At 38.6% G+C, this 23,210-nt stretch overlaps 1 protein-coding gene across 1 annotated transcript in view; it reads left to right on the top strand.

The window, feature by feature from the left end:
* Positions 1–23,210, top strand: part of TSPAN8 (tetraspanin 8) — a 31,684-nt gene that overhangs the window by 4,087 nt on the left and 4,387 nt on the right. The window contains exons 2-7 of the mRNA XM_007082249.3: positions 8,810–8,872; positions 13,595–13,732; positions 15,198–15,272; positions 15,370–15,477; positions 19,858–19,992; positions 22,793–22,876. Coding sequence (XP_007082311.1) covers positions 8,810–8,872; positions 13,595–13,732; positions 15,198–15,272; positions 15,370–15,477; positions 19,858–19,992; positions 22,793–22,876 — 603 coding nt within the window. The remainder of the gene's footprint in view (positions 1–8,809; positions 8,873–13,594; positions 13,733–15,197; positions 15,273–15,369; positions 15,478–19,857; positions 19,993–22,792; positions 22,877–23,210) is intronic.

The raw sequence follows: 23,210 nt of genomic DNA, 5'->3' as shown, positions 1-23,210 counted from the left end.
CTGATGCTAACATTTGATGTAAGTTACAGTGAATGGAAGGTGCCGTAGAGAATGGATAAATTCCAGGTTCAAAGTCTATTTCTCCAAGTCTTGTGTGTGAACAGATGAGACGCCCCAATTTTCTTGTGCTCCTCTCAGATATCTGAGAGGGAATATGGTAGATGCTGGGGCATATGGTGGATGCTCGGATATGGTAGTTGTCCAGAAAAACACGGGACACAGCCGTTAGCCCAGGGATGCAGTGGAACTCCTGCCAGAAGTAGAGAGCTATAGAGACGCCAGCCCTGTGTGCAGGGAAGCAGAGTGAAGCCACATTACCAATCCCAAATGAGGTAAGGGGAGAAGGAGAAGCCAGGTTGTAAAAACCAAATGTATCAGCAACTGCAGGAAGCCAGTGCGTGAAGCAGTGTGAAGAGAGCAGAAGGAAGTCAGAACTTGGAGAGAGTCCAGGAACCAGAATTTTGATATTCCTCATTGTATTTTATGTGGTGCCTGGGTCTCTTGGCTGGCTGTGCTGAGAGCAATGAAGAGAGTTAAGGCAGACATAACTGAGATAGGGGAACCTTAAAAAATCAGGCCCAGGGGCCCCTGGGTGGCTCAGTTACTTGAGCTTCTGACTCTTGATTTCAGCTCAGGTCATGATCTCAGGGTCGTAGGATTGAGCCCCAAGTTGGACTCTGTGCTGAGTGTGGAGCCTGCTTACTACTCTCTGTCTCCTGTCTATGCCTCTCTCCCTCACTCCTGTGTTCTCTCTCTCTCCCAAAAAAAGAAAGAAAGAAAGAAAGAAAGAAAGAAAGAAAGAAACAAACAAACAAACAAACAAACAAACAATCAGGCCCAATTATATTACATCCTGTCAGTTGTTGAAATCTCCCATGATAAAGACTTGACTGTGGCTAGAATGTGTGAACTTTTTATATACAGTGGCTTTCTGACACTGTGCCATCAGTGTAGAATTACAACAATGACAGAAGCCCAGTGTAGAATTACAACATGGAAGCCCAGTGGTTGAAAGTCCAGACTGAACCTCAGCTCCTTCATCACTAGCTGTGTGACCTAGGGGAAATTAGTTAACTTCTCTGTGCTTTAAAGTTCTTCATCTTTAAAACTGGGGATCATAGTAGTATCTACTTCATGGCGTTGCTGGGAAAGTCATTGATTGAGTTAATGCATAGGAAAGAACTCAGAACAACGCAAAAGAAATGTCCAAGAGACGGACATTTTGACCAATGTTGTATAGACATTTTTATGAGACAAAAATATGAAAGTACTCTGTGTAGTGATAAATCAATTCCAATGTTGGAGTTTGAAACAGAGGAGGAAATAAGATGGCAAGAATTATGATGAAGGCAGAAATTCTTCTATTACAAATTAGGGGAATGGAAAGAGCATATTTTTGTAAGCCGACTTGAGATGCAAATCCTGAATTCACTCTATATTGCTCTGTGGCCTGGAACATGTCCCTTGACTTTTCTGTGCCCCAGTCTCTGTATTTGTAAAATGAGGATGATAATTTTATCCAGCAGAGTTAATTGTGAAGATTAAATAAGATACTTTCCGAAAGCCTATAACCAAGGACTGCCATGCAATAATAGTTCAATTAATGCAATTTTCCTCAATTCCAACCATTATATTGCTTTTTCATTTTAAGTATTAGGATCTGGTATGGTAACATTTTATACCTAATTGGCTTTTAAAACTTAAATATTATTTTAGCCCTACTCTGGTCCTCTTCTCACCTCATGGGGCAAGGGATCTGTGGGGCTACAGAACTATGCTCACTCTGAGCCTGGGCTCCACTTTGGGGATTTGGGACCCCAACTTTCCCTTCCCAAATGGCTCCAAACCTGTTTCCAGAGTCTGCACAGGCCCTTCTCCTGAAGCGATCAAGGGGGGGCTGTTGGGCAGAAGGGGAGCAGGTTGTAACAGAGCTGGCTTGCACTGAGGTATCCACACTCATTGCTATCATGTCCCTCAGAGTTCATTCAGGACAGAACCGGAAGTGAGGGCCTGGGCGGGGCTGGCTCTCCCCAGGCCACCAGCTTCTGGTAGCAGATTCTGAGGAGTCAGAGAATTCTAAATCAAACCTCATCTTCCAGGTCATTACGTGGGCACACTTGTCAAGGTTGAAGCTAGGAAACATTTTCTATATGTTTATTACTGTGAATTCTAACTTCTCAATATAGAGACCTGTGGTCTGTGGACCGTCTGTGATTTGTGTCCTTGCCCCCCGGGGGGGGGGGGGGGGCCTGCAAACGTATGTTCAGGTCTGCAGGTGTTACTGCCATGGCAGTTGTACTTCTGACACAAAGCGATAAAAACATCCCTGAATTTGCATCTGTTTTATGATTCAGAAACATTCGGGTGCTAATCAAATGCTGAACATCTCTCTTTACCTATTTTGAAGTTATGTAAATTTTAGTGATTGTGTGCTTTCATGCAGCAAAGATAACCCGGAGCACGTTCACCCAGACCCTACTTATGTCAGAAAGGAATGTGTTTGATTTCTTTCCCCTACATTTAGAGCTATTTGAAATTAGAATTTGCAGCAGTTGTACTGGGTGTTTGGCTTACTTACTAGGTTTAGAAGATACCCATGAATGCGACTACAGAGACACTTTGCTGTGTACTTAATACTCATTGTTACAATAAATACCAGTCATTTGGGGCTGAAGATAGAAAAACCATGAAGGCAGAGCCTGCTAAGAATTGAAGTTTTTAATTGACTCCACTGGTTTAGAGCAGAAAAGCAGTGTGTGAGTGGCAGGAGGCCGTGTCAGTAAATCAGAGCTGCATTAGGCCATGGCTGTGGAGAGAATGTAGAGTGACCTCTCCTCCAACAGGAAGTCTGAGAATTACCATGATGCACGTTGTTAGAGAGTGAGGCAAAGGGCAGACCCTACTCTCAATGAATAATACAGCAGACAAGGTCTCATCTTATTCAAGGATGAATAAAGGAAAATCTAGCCCAAGTCCCAGTAAAAGGACTGAGGAACAAGTGACAGGGAATGTCCCTCTGAAACCTTAGAGGACAAGCACACATCCCTGAAACACTCCAGCATCGTGGAAGAAGGATCCTGAAATCGGTCTCCACAATGCAATGCCAGAAAATAATAACTCCCTGTGAAAGAGAGGAGAGAGACCATGAGAGATGAAAAAAGTGAACTGGAAAAGCATAGAATGGGAAGGAAAGGAAAATGGATACAATAAAGAAATGGTTCATGTAAACCCGATATGCAATGATAGAATTAAAATCCACTCCAGAAACTACATGAAATGGATACAGTGATATAGAATCCCAAATTGAGAAGCTCTCCCAGAGGAAAATCAAAAAGAGATAAATGAGGTGGAAGAAGATGGTAGAACAGAGAATGGAAAACCAGGGCAATTTGTATTCCTGGAGAAGAGGATACAATAAATGGAAAACAAATAATTTAATATAAAAAATTCACATAAGCAACAGTTGCACACTCTGCATTATCTTACCACGATGCAATGAAACTAGACTTTTAAATAAATGTTTAAGAGAAGAAGAAACTTGAAAATTAACAACTTTCCTAAAATGTTAGTACTGTCCTAAAATGTTAGGGCTGTTGGGATTCTCACCGCCTGTAATCATGGTGTCTAGTGTTCTGGGATTACCATAAAGACAAATCTTGTAGTTTTCCAGGCTATCCATTTGGGTGTGTTCTTATTCTTTCATAAACTTTTAGGAAGCTTTCCCCTAAGCTTATCTAAAATGTATCCATTCTGGACCAATAATGATGTAGCTCACAATCCATGCTTCCTCATAGCATAGTGCTATGCACTTCCCTCCATGTGCAACACTCTTCAAATACAATGTGATAAAATCCAAAGGTAGAATTGAGGGGCATCTAGGTGGCTGAGTTGGTTGAGAGTCTGCCTCTTGGTTTCAGCTCAGGTCATGATCTCACGGCTGATGAGATCAAGCCTTGTGTCAGGCTCCGTGCTAACAGCACAGAGCCTGCTTGGGATTGTTTTCTCTCTCTCTCTCTCTCTGCCTTCTGCCCCCCACCCCCAAATAAATAAATAAACTTTAAAAAAAGATAGAATTGAGAGGAAGGAGTAGGGATGATTGGCGGACACACTATCAGAGAAGAGGACAAATCAGCTTTTTCTATGCCATTTATCCTTGATCTAGATGGTGCTTCCATTTTTCTTCCTGCCACTTTGTAGTTTTCAGCTTCTTTCCTGTCTCAGTCTGCTTGGATTGCCAAAGCAAAATACCACAGGCTTGGTGGGTTAAACAACAGAAATTTATTTTCTCGCCATCTTGGAGGTTAGAAGTCCAAGATCAAGGTGCCAACCAATTTGATTTCTGGTGAGAGCTCTTTTCCTGGCTTGCAGATGGCTGCCTTCTTGCTGTGTCCTTGCATTGTTTTTCCTCCATGCATCAATGCAGAGAGAAAGTGAAAGACACAGAGACAGAGACACAGAAGTCTCTTCCTCTTGTTATGAGGTCACCAGTAATGTCAGATTAGAACCCCATTAAACAGTAATTAACCTCATAAAGTCCTATCTCAAAATACAGTCAAACTGTAGGGTAGGGCTTTAATATGTAAATTTGGGGGGATATAATTCAGTCCATAGCATGCTCAAAAGCAAACATCAAAATTATTACTTAATTTTTTAGAATGCTGGCTCAGACAAAATGCAGCCTAATTCCATAAAAAGAAAGAGGTCTTATGAGAGCTGAGTAGCAACCACAATGATCTTCCTTCAAAGAGAAGCCAGAAGGTGGGCACTGGGGGGAAGGAGGCCTGTTCTGCCACGTCTACTTTGGGCTCAGAGGCCCAAAATATCTACTCATTTCCTTTACAACCTGATCAACAGAAAGTAGGACAGAGCTGGATACTTATTTCTTGATTTATACTCTCAGTTATTTAAACAACATAAGAAGGCTGGAGACAAACGCCCAAAGCCAAACTGGAAAAAGGCTCAAAGAACCATTAATGATAGCCAGTCTTTAACAACTGGGATAACATAGGTTAATATCAACCATGACTCTAGAATGATTATTCTTTTTTTTTTTTAAAAAAAGTGTATTTTGAGAGGGAGAGAGAGAGAGAGAGAGAATGGGGGAGGGGCAGAGAGAGAGGGAGACCGAGAATCCCAAGCAGCCTCTGCACTTCAGTGTAGAGCTGGACTTAGCACTCAACTTCACACACTGTGAGATCATGACCTGAGCTACCCAGGCGCCCCTGGAATGACTATTCTTTACAGAAGATCAATTTACTTTTAAAGTCAGTCAGCATAAAATTTAATAATTTTATATCTTTAAGACTAAGTTTTACATGCCAATATCTTCAAAAAGATGAGAATGGCGTGTTCTCAACATTTGTTTCTTCTGTTTTTAAGAGGAAGTTTGAAGAAAAAATAGAGAGATAGGAATGGAAATGATAGTTTGTCCGACTTCAAGATTTCTAAGAAAACTGATCTAATTGTAAAGATTGAAATTGGGCAAAATACTCTTGACTCCTGAAATAATTGGATGTTCTTTAGGAAAAAAACCTTAATTTTGGGGGGCTGCCTGGGTCGTTCAGTTGGTTAAGCATCCAACTTCAGCTCAGGTCATGATCTGACCGTTCAGTTCATGAATTTGAGCCCTGTATTGGGCTCTGTGCTGACAGCTCGAAGCCTGGAGCCTGCTTCAGATTCTCTGTCTCCTTCTCTCTTTTTGCTCTTTCTCTTAGAAAAATAAAAATACACATTAAAAAAATACTTAATTTTTTAGAGCAGTTTTAGGTTTACAGGTCCAAATGGAGAGGAAGGTACAAAAATTTCCCATATACCCTACCCTCACACATGCATAGCCTAACTTGTTATTAGTGTCACTCACCAGAGCAGTAAACATCCGTTATAATTGATGAGCCGCCATTGACACATCATAACCATCCAAAGATCATAGTTTTCATTAGGGTTCTTTCTCTCTTGGTTTTATACACTCTATGAGTTTGAACAAATGTATAACGGCCTTGATATGTATCCATAACTATAATGTTTTATAGAGTATTTTTGTTGCCTTAAAAATCATCTGTGCTCTAGCTCTGCATTCTGTCCCCCCCGCCCACCACCAGCAACCCCCAATCTTTTAACTGTCTCCATAGTTTTGCCTTTTTCAGAGAGTCATATAGTCCAAATCATGCAGTATATAGCCTTTTCGGATTGGCTTCTTTTACTTAGTAACATGCTTTTAAGCTTCTTCCATGTCTCTTCATGATGTGATAGCTTATATTGTTTAAGTCTGAATAATGCTTTCTTGTCTGGATGTACCACAGATTATTTATTCATTTGTTCACCTACTAGAAGACATTTTGGCTGCTTCTAAGCTTCAGCAAGGGTGAACAATGCTGCTGTAAATATCCTTGTGCAGGTTTTTGTGTGGATAAATACCCAGGAGCATGATTGCTGGATCATATAGTAAGAGCATGTTTAGTTTGGTAAGAAACTGCCAAGCCGTTTTTGAGGGTGGCTGTGACATTTTGCATTTCCACCAGCAACGAATGGGAGGGTTCCTGTTGTCGCTTCACATTTTTGCCAGCATTTGGGGTTGTCAGCGTTTCAGATTTTGGCCATTTCAGTGGGCATGTAATAGTGTCTCATTTTGATACACCTTTCTTTTAAAGTTAATGAATGTTACAGGTGACTTTTGGTGACTGAGAAGACTAAAAGTTATCATTTGACGAGCAAATAGAGTTGATTTCATAAGATTTCTCAATGATTTGAGATCTAAAAGCATTGAAAAAGTAAACTAAAAAGTCACACAGAAACAAGCAAAAAAGTTAAGGAGTTTAAAAAAAACCACAGTCTTAGTCTCTAGGACCTCCTACAATTTTCTCATTGATAGTCTCATAAATAAATATCAGATAACGATAATAACTATAATACCTATTTGGATAATTAATACTATTTTCAGTTAAGCTAAAAGCCAGGCCAACTATTAAGGCAATCAGTGTAAATCTGCTTGAGATTCAGAAAAGAAAGAAAATATCAATGAACAAATTGAATAACAAAAATCCAACTGCTGTAGATTACTGAAAACCTCAGAGGGTCTCATTGTCATTCAACATAAATTTTTATAGACTTACTTATTAACCCAGAACTGCTAAAATGAGCATTTATCTTCATCTGCAAGGGAAATTAGGATTTAGTGGAAAACAGGAGGAAAAAAATGAGGGTTTTCAGGCTCTAAAGCTGTCTTTTCAGTGGTTTGTATTTTATAGTGTGTGCGAGTGTGTGCCTACAAGATCATTAAATTGTATAGGTTATTTGGCGATTTGAGAAAGAGCTTTGGTTTTCCACTGCATTTGTTATTTTGTAACACTTGGAGCACATAGAAGGGCGGGATTGGATGAGGAGCGGTGCCAGATTTTCAGGATGTGACTGTTATCTCACAGGGTTCTAGCTTCTTTACCTGAAAGGAAGGGTTTGAACTCAGATGATGTTTTCTGAGATCTTTTAGTGAACACAGATATTCTGCCCTTATTCAGCTGCTCATGGTATGTCCTATTCCCAAACAAAGGCTTTGACTCTATTTCCACAGCAGGCTTCATGAGACGCCATTAAAAGTGAGATTGTTGGGGGCACCTGGGTGGCTCAGTCAGTTAAGCGTCTGACTTCAGCTCAAGTCATGATCTCATAGCTCATGAGTTCAAGCCCCATGTTGGACTCTGTGCTGATAGCTGGGAGCCTGGAGCCTGCTTCAGATTCTGTGTCTCCCTCTTTCTCTGCCCCTCCCCCACTCATGCTCTGTCTCTTTGTCCTTCAAGATTAAATAAACATTACAAAAAAACTGAAACTGCTGTTTTGACATTCCAAGCATATGGCTCAACCATGCACAAAAGCAATGATACTACAAGGTCACCGGGCTTCAGAGGACTCGGGCATTTCTCTGTCAGAGCACCATACGGCTGGAATAGTCTAGAAAGTCTTGCGAGGCCTGCTGTGTCTGTTATGTTACCAAGCTTGTTCTCAACATCTCTATTTGATAATAGATCTTTGATTTTTTTTTTTTCGAGGCTGCAACATATATATCTGAAACGAAACAAAAGCAAACCAAACCCCGAAAGACAAGGGTTTTCTTTACACAAAAGTAAAATGTGTTTCACATTTTATGTGTTGGCTTTTGTCCAAATTAAATAATCTGGTAAAGTCATTAAATGCATTTAAGAGTTTAAGTACTGTCGCTCATTGTTCTTCCTCTCTGGGTAAGCTTTACAACCTAAAAGTGCTTGTTTTTAAAAGAGTTTATTTGGGTACAAAAAGTGTTGTAAACCCTTGTTGTTTACCTGCAGATTTTGTCAGATGTACTACTGTTCCCTGTCTATCCTGATTTCTTGCTTCTTGAATCTTGAAGGAATGTTTGATAATTAGTTATTTTCTTCCTTTTTGGTTCAAGACAGCTTCTTAGAAACAAGCCCAGGGCTCTAGTAAGGATATTTTTCCTTTAAGCTGTTGTGACTTATCTTTTGTGTATTACAATCTAGCGAAAACAGAGTTCGAGTTGAAACATGAAAAAATCATTTTTCCCCTCCCCTGTAGTGGTGATGATTTCTTGTCTGTAGACCCATGAATGGATCATGGGCAGGAAAAAGAATTATTCTTATCAAATTTACCAATCACAGCAGAACATTTTAGCAATTACCTGCACGTGAATATACCAGATTTTCTTTTAGGTGGTAATATATAATTAATGATAAACCATCGTAACCGGAAGGCTGGGAGTGTGTTCAATCAGAGTTGCAGTTTGCCTTGGTTGTCTAACATTTTTTTTTTTTCCTTTCTACAGCTATGTGGCATCGTGATCCTGGCAATAGCGATTTGGGTACGAGTAAGCAAAGACGGTCAAGAGGTAAATAAGCTTCTCTGTTTCCAAAACAGTTTATTCCTCTTATGATGAAAGTAATGACAGTAATAACGTAAATATTTCTGTAGCATATTCCTTAATTGCCTCATGTAGTCATTTGTGCTGGTATGTGATTTTATCATTTAAAAATTCAGTTTAATTAATCAAGATCACTCACTCACTGTGTGCCTGGCACTTTGCTAGGCATGGATCAAGCCTTCTGGAGAAGGGAGAGGTGTTATGCCAAAGATAGGGAGATTGCTGTGAAAGTGGGGGTTGAAGGGGCCAAAATGGAAATCAGCCTCCTTTGTTATTTGCATAGGCCAGGCTGAAGTGTAGCTGGAGGGTACAGACTACCATTCCTCCACACCAAGAACAAATTTTGCGATACGAGGTATTGACAATCATTTGGCTGATCCCAAGGTGGGAGGCTGGTCCAAAAGTAAAGAAGGTGAGAAGTTCTCTTGGAGAAGAAGAATCTGGATCTGTGTTTTAAAGGCAACAAGGTACCACGATGGTTGGCAATTCCTGCATCAACTGGCATTGAGGGTAACTCCTTATAGCAGTAAGAAGCTGGTCACACTAGTGTGACTCAGCAGCTGGCTGGGGGTGTCCAGCTTCTTGCTCTCTAAATAAGATTAGCACGAGCCTCTTTCCTTCACCATGCACCATTCCACGCCCTGTGGCAAAGCTCTTACCAAGATCTCCACGGGTCTGGAGGAAGCTTAGTTCATAGAGTCAATTTTGGCTCCAGTCTTTCGACTGCACGTGTGCTGTTTCTGTTCCATACCACGCACACATTTGTGAAGGTGGAAAGAGAGTGTGTGGGAGAAAAGGGGAGGGCGTGTAGGGCCGTTCTCTTGGTTTTACCCGGCATAATACCTGGCATTGTTTCCTGGCTCTCCTGCTCCCATTTTCCTCTCTCCCTTCTTCTCAGGAGCACTCCCTCCACCCAACCCTCACAAAATTCCTCGATTATTGTTCTTAACCGTATGCACCGTAGTCCCCTTGTTCTTTGTTGTCTGGGCTTTTGCCAGTATTCAGGATCACATCTACTGCTAGCGCCCTTTCAAGGTATTTATTTGCCCAAATAAAATTTCTCTCTGTAAGAGGAATTTTGATTCTTAGTTGATAATCATTAAGATATATTAAGCCAGCAATTAAAGTAATGTATTCTCTGTAAAAACTTATTACATCATGATTAAGCTGAATGCCTTTGGAGACAGCCTCGTTGTAAGAAAGATTGAAAACAAATTAACATCTGTTCTGATTCCTTTCCTAAACTGGGTGACTTTTCTGCCCCTTCCTTTCCTCCCTCCCCTCCTCCCTTCCTTCATTCTCTGTCTTCTCTTTTTAAAATTTGCTTTCTACCCTTAGAGAACCTAGGGAATCACAGTGACAGCTGCTTCCTCATTCTGTGCCTACCCATGATGAAGAAATTGGGTGGGAGACAGGTGTAGCAACTAGTTGATAATACCCTAGTCCATCCAGACTTGATGTATTTTTTTTATACTGGTAAATGTTAACTGTGGCTTCCTGGTGGGCTTGGGCTCTGGGTTTGAACTCTAGAAGGGTATTTGAAGATGCACTGAATCTCTGCTATCTAGAAGCGGATGTCTGACTTTGGAACTCATAATTAAGCACAGAGATTAAACAGCCACCTATTGATAGGGTGCTTTGGCCTTTTTAAGATATGTGTGCAGCCTGTATTTTATTTATGTTATTTTATTTCTGGTTGATGTGGGAACATTTTCTTTCCCCCAAGTGCCTCTGGTAAACAAATTTGGTGTTTAGTCTGTTAAGAAATTCCACACATTGAATGTATTAAGAGAAAAACTGCTGTCCTTGAGAGGGTGGGACTCCACATCCGGGGACACGAATGAATTACTAGAGCTAGGCAGCATCTTCGGTTACATTTTTACTCTTGCGTTCTGTCAGCCTCACGCCCTGAAGAAAAGTCTTTATCTGCCAGGACATCATTAACCAGCTTGACTTCTGTGAAACTGGCTTGATTTGTCTTTATCTGCAGTCAGTGACAAAGAATCAAGACTGCAAAAAACCGAATTTAGCAGTGGAAAAACAAAGGCAACAGTTTTAGAAGGAAAAACATGAGCGTAAGCACAGAAAGGAAGAATGTCAGGGAGGTCTTTGTGCACAACCTCTAGCATATCTCTTTGTGCTAAAAATGTCTCTCTCATAAGGACACTTTGTTTTTCCTCAGGGAAAAAAGCCTATGGACAGTCATTCTTGTCCCAGGAGATCCCTTATAATCCAAAGATCAAGGTTCAGCCATTAGAAATTCTCCCCTTGTCCTAATACACACAGACACTGTTCATCCAAGACAGCTTTTAAAACTCTGCTGTGCCTCTCCTGGAACAAACAGCTGAACTCAGATTTCCATTTCTTGCCTGAAAAAGAATAGCCACTTGTGTAGCTGGACTTGAAACAGTGACCTCCAGGCATCCAACACACTGCTTTCTGGCCGGTAGTACCTGGCAGGGGGTCACCCTGCCCAGACCAGTCTTAGGGAAGTACTTCACTACCTGCTGAATAAATGCTGGTTGCACCATCCATCACACTTGTAGATATTTGACCTGTTATTTCTATATCTGGCCTATCTTAGCAGAGTTCTGATAACTCAGACAGTGAGTTATTCCTCTCAGAAGCCTTAAGTTTTGCCTGCACCAGCCACGACATTCTAGTGAAGGGGTATTTGATGGTGAAGGGGTAGAGTGGATTTCCTAATGCTGGCCTTCTTTCTTTTCTTTTCTTTTCTTTTCTTTTCTTTTCTTTTCTTTTCTTTTCTTTTCCTTTCTTTCCTTTTTTCTTTTCTTCCCCTCCCTTCCCTTCCCTTTCCTTTCCTTTTCTTGTCATTATCTATTTTGACCCAGATGTCATGCATGTTTATTAACAAAACTGATTTCTTAGCTCCAATATGAGCAAGCAAACAAAAATCAAACAAATAAAAAACCTGAAAAAAAAAGTCTTTGGGACATAACCAAGCTTTCTAAATCTGTAAGTTGAAACATTGTCTGTAAGCATAGACTTTTAGAGACAAAGAGGCCTTAGATACCACAGAGGCTGACCCAATTTCCTTTATAAATGGGAAACTGGGGCCCAGCAGGGTTAGTTGACTATTCCAGGGATAAATAATAAACTTAGTTATATATAAGGACCCTGACTAGAATATAAATCTTTGTTTAACTGCTTTTACAATTTCAACACATTACTTTCCACTGATCATTGAATGAAGCTTTCCTCTAGGCTCTGAGTTGATTTTTAAAGTCTTTAAAAATGTATGCATCATTATCAGTAGTTTTCTGTTTTTGTTTTTTGTTGTTGTTGTTGTTGTTTTGTATTTCCTGTTAAGGGAGCTAACTTACATGCTGTGCAGCAGATTCTAGGAGGCAGAGTCTCTGAGTTAGTCTAACAAGTAGTGTTCCACTTGGAAATAGCCCAGTAGATAGAGATCATACAAGACAGATGGGCCACATGGAGTACTCATGTATAACACAGGCACAAGGCTTCACTTTTTGATTGTGATATATCTAGAGGACAAGTGGTAGATTGAGGCAGGGTATGATGAAGGTGATGAAGGACAGTATGTGTGTTGCTGGAGAGAAGAACTGAATTACAGAAGATGGGTAGCCCAAGCCAACATAAAGAGCTCTAGGATGTTTTCTTCAATATCCCATTACTTAACAGGCAAAATAAAGAGTTTCTGGAAGACTCTACAGACTATACTTTCTGGGAACAAGGAGATAGAATTATATGGAATATCAAGAACCATACTTATTTTCTTAGTTTTTTTTCAAACTTTTTAAAAAAGTTGATTGATTTATTTTGAGAGAGAGAGAGAGAGAGAGAGAGAGAAAGAGAGAGTGCACAAGTGTGTGAACAGCAGAGAGAAAGAGAGGGGGATAGAGAGAATCCCAAGCAGGCTCTGTGCTGTCAGCTGTGGAGCCCAAAGTGGGACTCGAACTCATGAACCGTGAGATGATGACCTGAGCTGAAATCAAGAGTCAGATGCCACCCAGGCGACCCTATTTTCTTAGTTTAAATGTTTTTGTTTGTCTTGGCAAATATATAGACCTGTGTAATCACCATTGCAGTCAGTATGCAAAGCATTTTTATAAACCTAGAGATGTTCACTCCTATCCCTTTGCTGTCAGTTCCGTCTTTCCTTCCTACCTCGCTCGAAGTCAAGCACCGCTGTGATTTCTGAGTTACCTGTTCTTGGATGTCATATAAATGGAATTGTACAGTTTTGAATATAGCTTATTTAGCTCACCGCAATGTTTTTTGAAATTCATTCATATTGTCGCGTCTGTCAGTAGTTTGAGAAATTTGCCTTTCTAATTTAGATAATTAAATTGGCATAAAAATGCATGCTTTACAATGCTACTCTTACATATAAAACACAAAACATGCAAACCAAAGATCACATCATGGGTGAAAGTACTTGTCCTAAGCTTTTAAAAATAATTGGTCTTTTAAAAGCCTATTATATTTCTTCCATACCACATGGAAGTTGGAAATGTTATTCAGATAAGTAACACCTCAATAGATTGTAAGCTCCTCAAGGGCAAGGATTTTTGCTTGTTTAGATCACTGAAGTATCTCAAGGTTTAGAATAGGGTCAGGCACATACTAAGTACTCAATGGATATTTGTTGAAAAACACCAAAGAAAGGGATTTTCTGTCATTAATTTCCTTTCTTATTTTCAGATTCTCAGCCCTGGGGATTCTAGCACTAACCCCTATGTTTCAGTGAATATCTTGATTGCTGTGGGTTCTGTCATCATGATTCTGGGTTTCCTGGGATGCTGTGGTGCCGTGAAAGAAAGCCGCTGCATGCTTCTTTTGGTGAGTTCTCCAGACAAATCAAAATACTCAGTCTTCAGACTTGGGAGGATTATCTCCCATCCCCGTTGTCTGTCAAAAGAACTTGCCAAGATTGATGAAACTTTAACTTTTGTTTAAAGAGTTTGATTATAGAGAGTACTATTTTTAGCTTAGATTAGAGGTACCCTGAGAAATTTCATTTATTCATCCATCCATTTATTCATTCACTCATTCATTCATTCACTCTTACTGAGTATGTGCTGTGTGCCAGATACTGTGCTAAAAGACATAGACATTAAGACATTAGGGAAGACTGACACGCAAATTATTAGCTACAAGTGTGAATGGTCCAAGAAGAGGAGGGCAAGAGTAGAGGAGAGAATTTTCAAACTAGGAGCAGAAGGGAATAAGGTGGCTGTGTGGGTGAGGGTGTGATGGGCTTTCCAGGGAGAGAGCCTGGCAGGACAATGCTGGCACATTTAGAGAATTACAAGGCCTTGGGTATGGCTGGAGCGTGGCAGGCAGAGGCTGCTTTCAGTAAATGATGGGAGATGGGTCTGAATGTGGACGGCACCAAATCATATCCCACGGTAACAAAATTATAAGGGATTGACGTAATCAGATTTGCTACTTAGAAAGCTTCAAGGAGGATGGATTGGGTTGGGCTAACCCATAGACATTTACTTTTCACATGAACAACAGAATGATGAATGGGTGTAGAAAAATATTAGATAAAGACCAAGACGTATTTGTTAAATAAAATCTAACATTAGAGTTTACAGAACTCATTTAAGCTTGTTCCTCTAATAAAATAAGTATTGTGTCTGTCCTTGAAAAGATATTTGTTAACTGTTTGTTTATTAAGAGAGAAGCTAGAGACAGAGCTTTAGCAGGACTTTAATAGTATCCCTAGTGGTTACTTTTTGGTCAATAGGTCTCATTTGCAGTTTGGGGAATTTAATTACTCAAGGAGCTGGTTTTAAAAAGAGAAAACCTAATCTGTGGACCGCATTCTTTAAAGTTATGATTCAGTAGACCTGAGGCAGGTTTCAGGAGTCTACATTTATAACAAGACCCTGGGTGACTTTGGTAGCGGTAGAAAACTTGTTTTGAAGTCACTTCGGAAATTTGCTTTAAAGTTTGTGTGAGTTTGTGTTTGATGAAGAAAAAGGAGAAAGATAATACACAAGTAACTGTATCTAAGTTTTCAAACTTCCCTCCACTCAACATCACACTGATGTCTACAATCCTATCCATACATTTTTGTTTTAAACACTGCTTGATTGGTGTCTGAAGCAAATGTTTCTGACCACTAATGGCCCCCAAATTGGCTTTTTGAGGCAAAGGGTAGAATAAATGAAGAACACAGTTATTATTCCAACAGTAATATGATCCCGACTGGAGAAAGAAACGCCATGCTCAAATGTCCCAAGATGTCACTGAATGCCCTGGAGATAACATGTGTTCCATTTCTTTCTTTTTCCAGTTTTTCATAGGCTTGCTTTTGATCCTGCTTCTGCAAGTAGCAGCAGGCATCTTAGGAGCTACTTTCAAATCTGAGGTGCGTACACATGACATATGATAATTTTGGAAAAGTCTGAAAAATCAAAATAGTACTTTCTGGCATGAATAATTTAACAATGCTTTTCAATTTTCAGTCCGAGCGCATTCTGAATGAGACTCTCTATGAAAATGTAAAGCTTTTGGAAGCAGCAGATAATGATGCCAAAGCATTCCAGAAAGCCCTGGCTGAATTTCAAGAAGAGGTAATTTGAATTTGTAGGTCATCTGGGTAGTTTGCCATAGGTTTCGTGTTTACCTAATTTTTAAAGATATTTTTATGGATTTTTAAAGATTATTTAATGTTAAAACATGTCTCCACTTTGCAGATTTTGACTGATTATTCTGTCACTCTGCAATAGTAAAAATCCAAGAATATTTCTAACTCTGTTTCCAGCTTCTTATGAGGTTTTGAAGCAGTTTAGAAGGACAGAGATTAAGAAATCTTTATGATCAATTAAGCCTCAGTTGAGCCAAATCAATAGTTGTTTTCATATTTACCATTTAGTAGGGTAGTGTGTTTGGAGCATTTTGAGAGTCTCTCTCTCTCTCTCTCTCTCTCTCTCTGCCTCCATTTCTGCCCCCTCTGTCATAAAAATAATTATACCAATCATTTATTGCTATTTAGTGTTACTAGACTTTACCTTTGGTAGCTCATTTCACTCTTATGACAACTCTTTGAGATGGATAATATTATCTTTATTATCCCTATTTTACAGATAAGTAGGTTAGGGCTTAGAGAGGTCTGACAGCTAACAAGTAATGGGATTGGAATTTGAACTCAGCTGTCTGACTAGTTAATTTTTTAAACTGGCATATCAACCCCTCCCGTATTGTTATTGAAACTGCTTCTCTGTCATTAGGGTATAGTCAAAACTTGGGCAGATGTTGAAGGTGTTACATTCTCTAGCTCTTACTTAATATTTTAACGTTAGTAAGCACTACCCCATCAAACAAAATAACACAAAACCACCCTAGTCTAGTCAGGTTTGTCTACTCAGGCTCCCTTACATAATTCTGCCTTCCTGACTTGGCATCATTCCCTACCTTATCTTAGAAATTACTCCTTTTCTCTTTCTTTTAAATATGACACATGCTTTAAGGTGTGTCTAAAAAATTGCTTTGTGAAACTCCTAATCACACCTTCTTTGTTCAGAGTTCAAATCATATTAGCTACATGGAAGATTCATTTCACATATAGAAATTCTCAGAATCTTAGAGGAGAGCTGGACATTTAGGGCATTTGACCTGACATGACTTGACATGATTCATTTAACATGATCCATTGATTGGAGTATTTTATATTTATGTTCATCCAGTCTCTCATTAAATATTGAAGAATTGTTGGGGTGCCTGGGTGGCTCAGTCAGTTGAGCATCCGGTCATGATCTCACAGTCTGTGAGTTCGAGCCCCACGTCAGGCTCTGTGCTGACAGCTCGGAGCCTGGAGTCTGCTTCTGATTCTGTGTCTCCCTCTCTCTCTGCCCCTCCCCTGCTCATGCTCTGTCTCTCTCACTCTCAAAAATGAATAAATGTTAAAAAATTTTTTTTTAAAAAATTGAAGAATTGAAAGTGCCCCGATTTTTGCCATCCCATCCCATTTATGTCCATGTCTGATGATTAGCATGTTTTTTCTTAATTTGAAACAAAATCTGCTTCCCTAGGATTTACATCATCTAGTTCTTCCTTCTGGAGTTTTAGAGGGAAAAGAAAATCTACTGATGCTTTAGCACATTGCAACTTCTTTGACAATGGATGTTGTATGACTTGTAAAAAGCTTTGCTTTTCAAGTTGAAACATCCTTGGTTTCTTGAACTATTTATCAGATGACTTTTTATTCCAGAGCATTCCCCAGTTCCTGTTTGAATAGACTCCAGCTTGTAAAAATTCTGCTGAAAGCATCATTTCCAAGAGCTGAAACGTGATAGGAGTCAGTCCCTGCTTCACTTCCTCTGTGTTGTGCTTTTTCCGGCTTCCCCATAGCTGCATTTCTTGATCCCCTCCCCTCTAGCATCCTACTCTAGAGCCCAGACCAATCCAGGTTTAAAGCAGGAATGACTTAAGCAACCCAATTCTTTCCCTGGGTGGGACTGAGCATCCTTGATCCTCCCAGGTGGTTGACCTAAGACAAAATGTACTGTAGGTATCCACTGGATCTCTGGATTGGGTCCTGAATCATCTTTGCTGCACATTGTTTCTGATATCCAAGATCTCAGTGCCAACCATGGGATTCTAAATGTTCTGTGTGTTGTAGCACGCTTCTGAATTACTTCTGTTCTTGTACACTAATCCTATGCCTGAAGCTTCCTGTTTCACAGTACTATAGTTCTTTCTTAATGTCCATTTCGAGTCTTTCTTTCTTTCTTTCTTTCTTTCTTTCTTTCTTTCTTTCTTTCTTTCTTTCTTTCTTTCTTTCTTTCTCCTTCCTTCCTTCGCTTCCTTCCTTCGCTTCCTTCCTTCCTTCCTTCCTTCCTTTCTTTCTTTCTTTCTTTCTTTCTTTCTTTCTTTCTTTCTTTCTTTCTTTCTTTCTTTCTTTCTTCCACCAGGGTTTTTCCCTTTTAGTAACAGATAGGATTAGGATAAAGAGTCCTACACCAAACTCTGGCTGGATGACCTGGGGCCCCACCACACATGGACAAAAATTGTAGACACTAAGTGGTTTTCTCTTTGAATTTCAGAGAATTCTCACATGAACTCTCTGCTAACATACTAATGGAATGTGCCCCTCTCGGATTCTTGGTGATGACTATTTGTCTAGAGGTTGTTGTATTATTCCGTGCACAGTGCCTTGTTCATTCAGCTTTTATAACACTTTCAACGAGTTTTGACCAACTTTTTCTTCAACTTTGCTCACAACTGATCTGGTGACCAGATATCATACCAAGTTTAGCCTTTCTACCTCCTACCTTGTCTTCTGTTTCTAGGCTTCCCTGAGGAATCCTGAGGTATATTGTATTCAAAATATGGACTGATTTGTGAGTGCATACAATGGGACTTTCTCTTTTTTGATCTAGGTCTATATATAAATTAATATTATTCTAGATTATTTAATCAGAAAGCACACGCAATTAATCATGTCTATCGTGGACATGATAGGAAGACAAGAAAGGAGGCTATTTCAAGATTGCCCTCTTTGCTAATATGGATTGACCTTGGGACCAGCTAAAATCTTTAGCTTTTTGTCATATGGATGGCTGATGAGTCATATATTTGTGCAATTAAGTCTTTGAGCCAAAGTCCAAGGCTTTATATCTGCCTCTGTTGAACTTGTTGGTTTGAGTCCATTGTTTGAACTAACTTTGGAACTTGATTCCAGTCTTCAGTGTGTTAACCATCACTCTCAGCTCTATATCAACCACAGAGTTGAAAAGGTACTTTCCAAATGTTTATCTAAATTATTGATACCAGTGTTGAACAGATCATGTTCACGTGAGAGCATCATGGAAACAACAACCACTGCAAAATAGAAACAACAGCAATAATACCTAACATATACTGAGTACTTCCTACAAGTCAGGCACTGGGTTAAGCACTTCAAATCTTCACATCAATTTTCCCATTTTTATCTTTACAACAAATCTACAACTTACATACTATTGGGAACAACTACTATTATCTGCATTTTTACAGATGAAAAAACTGTAGCATGGAGAGGTTAAGTAATGTGGGTCACCCAGTGAGGAAGTGAAGGTTTTCTCAATATCCTGGCATTACAATGCATCTGAGCCTAGAAAACAATGTACTCTTGGTTCTGTTTTCTTCAGCAATTTTTTTTTCTACCTTTCTTCATGAAGAGTTGAATAGGACATGAAGAATAGAACATGAAAAGGACATGCTCTTCATGAAGAGCAAATAGGACAAGATGAGGGACAGTTATTTTTCTCTTTCATCTAATAATATGATGTGCCATATACCCTGAGTCATTGGGCTTTTGGTTTCCTTGTTTTTCTTCCCAAAACACGACCACAAATTCTCTAAGTGTTTCAGTATATTCTGGGCCTTAAACTTCCTTGACATTATCCTAAGAGTTTCATCCTTCATTTGCACCCCTCCCCCATTTTGCAGATGTCCATGTTAAATTCAGACTTATGGGAAGCCTGCTAAGCCACTTTGTCCTTTGAGAAGCCTCTCACTCTTTTCCTCCTCTCCTCCAAAAATGATCAAAGATCAAAGATGGAAATATAATTTTTTTAAAACCTCTCATCTCTTTTGGGCAAAAGTTCTTTAAAGAGACCTTGACTCTCTCATGGACTCTTTGGAAGCTTCTTTCCCAAAATCTAGGATACATAGATTTGATTCTGCCCCTCTCTTTTGTCATTTAAAACTAGGTGGGTTTTTCATCTTTTCTCCAACTTCCTGAGACTTATGCATCTGCAACCCTATTTTTCGTTCATTAATATTAAAGTCAAAACGGAAGATTCCTGTATTTTTGCTTCTACATTCAGAAAACTTGGTGAGGTGATTTAGATGATATTTTAGTATAAGAAACATCTTAATAATAGTTTTAGAAGAATATGATTCAATGTATTGACAACATTTTTATCTTCTTTAACAATAGCTTTTTATATCTATTTTTCATCCAACAGTTTAAATGCTGTGGTTTGGTCAATGGACCTGCTGACTGGGGAAATAATTTTCAACAGAATTCCAAGTCATGTGCATGTCCGGGTCCATCAGATTCTTCTTGTACATTGTATGATGGCATATATGTTTACAAACAGGTGAGGACAAATCAAATTTGATACAGTAAGTGGTTCCATTAATTTTTTTTCACAATGAAAGTCTCTATAGAAAAATTAAATTGCAGCGATTACAATAGGAATCATGATATAAAAGTCCCAGGAATTTCCCAAATAAAAAATAAATCCTATTTAAAGATAAAAGCAGATATAAAAAAGTGAAATTAGTTCATTTTTTTCTGAGTCTGATATCATTTGAAGTCAACTTTAATAGATCAAAGAAACATCCCACTGCAAGGAGAATGAAAGTACAAGCTAACTGATGAAAGTTTATCATGTCCTTTCTTTGGTGACCTTAATCATTACTCTTCTCTTTTTTTTTTCTATTTTAACATAAATCCTGGAAATCTATATTTTCACTTTAGTTATCAAATAAAGACCTCTTTTTCTTATGAAATGTTCCTTTTCTCAAGTAATTGCGTAGACCTGGCCTTTCGGGGTTGGGCTCTGGATACTAAATGTTATCAAAAAATCTGCCTAATTTTTGCTCCAGTTGAGAAGTTGCCTCAGACATTGAAAGTATATTGAAAAAGTTGGGTTTATCTTTTATGTGTTGTAAATGTCACATTTGTGTCACTTGTAAACATCAATATATGGATGTCATATTTCTTATTATTGCTTAATTCATCAATTAATATTGACTCCCTCCGATTCTCCAGACCTTTTATTGGCCACTGGAAATCCATTCTTGACAGGCACAATGTCTGCACTCATGGAACTGATGTTCAAATAGTGAAAAGAGAGAGATAATTAGGCAACTTCAATCAAATGAATTATTGGTAATTCTTAGATAGGGGCAGGCACGAGGTATTATGGAACTCTGTCTAACTCAGTCTTCAGGGTTCAAGGTATCCTAGAGGATATGATATCTGTCTCTTACCAGAGGGCTTTACATAAATTGTTCCTTCTGCCTGGGAGGAATGCATACAAAAATGATAATTAATATTAATGTTTAATGTAGTCGCTGTTATTCTTCAGTGCCCACTATGTCTCAGACAGACCCTTGCTAAAATCGCACATACTTCTGGACCCTCTGGGAGATCATAATCTAGTTGGCAGAGGGATATGTTAAAGCTATTATAATCCAATGAATTAATTTCTGTAATACCTGAAGATTAGTTTGATTTTGCCATTGGCTTAGTAATGGCTACTAAGGTTAATTACATATTAGGAAATAGAAAGCATCTCAGGGGAAATTTCTCTCCTGCTATCACATCCCTTTTTACTAATCCAATCAAAATAAGGAGACTCTTTTCTAAAGGAAAATTGCTATTACCAATATTTAAAATAATTCATGTGGAGAAGTTCTCTACCAGACTACAGAGCTACCATGTTTTTTTTAATTGTCCAAGTAGTATCACTAAACAGTTTTATTTTTACTTTTTATACTCCTAATTTAGTGCTGCAGTATCTGCAAGGAAGGGGGGAAATAAATATGGTGTAAATGAGTGCAGTTTCTACTTCGGATAATGAGGAACTTAGTAAATTCAGTGGCAGTTGTTATCTGTTTAAGATTCAACTCAAAGATGTTTTTCCTCAGGATAGATTTTGCAAAGCTCTAGCGTTATCGTAAAAAGTAAAAAGTATCGTAAAAAGTAAAAAGTAATTGACATTCCCTTCAAATTCACACATAATTCAGCTGAAGATAGGCTGATAGCTGCACTCGTTTCCCAAAAGGAGGGCCATAAATTCATAAAATACTTCCATCTGTACTTGCAAACTTCTGTAGTTTGCAAGAAGTCTGGAAAAATAAGAAATCTGGAATGGCCATAATTCACATTTCTTTTTTTTTTTTTTTTTTTTTGTCCTCTCCCTTTTGCCAAGATAACCTGGTTATCTGGAAGGGAAAGAGGGCGAAAGCTCCTCAAATATAATAAATGTGACTCAGTAGATAAGATCATTAATCTCATAGTTAACCCTAAAAGACATAATAATTTACTCTAATGTTTACCACTTTGGATCAGATGTGAATGGAGAAACCAATTACATTCAAGAATGAGAGGGAAAAGAATGTTTTACTCATTTTTACGGAGAACTCTTATTTTATTAACCAGAGCAATGTTTTGTTAGCCCTTTGTGCATATATAGCTATCATAGGGATAGTGATATATTTTCTGGCAATATGGATAATACCACTATTACATTATGTAGTATTTTTCCATTTTGAAAATTAGCCATATAATTTAAAATTGTTGGAATTTTTAGGTTTGGTCTGAAATGTTATAAGCTTGAAATTGCATGCTAGCTTGAATAAATTCAATAAATGTGGCAGATAAGCAGCTTTCTAAATTCTCTTTTTTATCTAAAGTAAGGACAAAATAGTGGACATAATATTTTTTTTCCTTTTTAAGGTAAAAATAACCCTGATATATATTATTAAGGGATTTTTTAAAAAACCTTGTTCTAAAAATGAAAATGAAAGTTCCCAACTAGGAAACTCTTTGCTACAGATTACAAGCCTAAAAAGTACACAAAGTGATAATAACTCTAAAATGAAAAATTGGAAGTTAGGATAAAATTATTATTTATGCCTAAAGATCCCTAGATTTAGCAATGAGACAGTTGAAGCAGAAGTTTACTTCTTGGTGCTTTCTAATGTATGAACAAACCACAGTTAACAATCTTTTAAGGAGTGTGGAGGGGCAGAGTGATATAATCCAATTCCTCTTGGTTGAGTGTGTTCCTCAGTAGTAATGTAAAAAGTCAACCCAATGGACAAATATCTTAAAGTGAGGTCCAAGTTTTGATTCAAGGTAACTTCTTATGTTTTGTTTTTTAACAGCCATGCATTTCTTTGATAAAAGACGTAGTTGCAAAACATATTCTCATAGTAATTGGGATTGCGTTTGGACTGGCAGTAATTGAGGTATAGTATTATCTTGCAATGTTGATTCTTCATTCATTCCCTTGTTTATTCATTAATTCTTCCAACAAATATTTTTAGTGAGCCAAATGTAAACCAGGTTCTTGAGAAAAACATTGGGTAGCAACGCCCAAGGTCTAGCATCTTTTTCTAGCAGTCTTTGGTCTGGGGAGAGGATTACAATCTTACCAATCGAGCAGGGCTGAGACCATTATTTATGAATGATCTCTCTACGGGGAAACAAAAATTGAATTAATTTCCACCCAGTTCTTAGTCCTGGATAAGGACTAACAAGAGAAATCTAACAACTTTTAAAAACTAGAGACAGTTGCCTTAA

This window comes from Panthera tigris, chromosome B4 (assembly GCF_018350195.1).
Source record: "Panthera tigris isolate Pti1 chromosome B4, P.tigris_Pti1_mat1.1, whole genome shotgun sequence".
Taxonomy (NCBI): Eukaryota; Metazoa; Chordata; class Mammalia; order Carnivora; family Felidae; genus Panthera; species Panthera tigris.
This window is presented reverse-complemented; position numbering and strand designations above follow the sequence as displayed.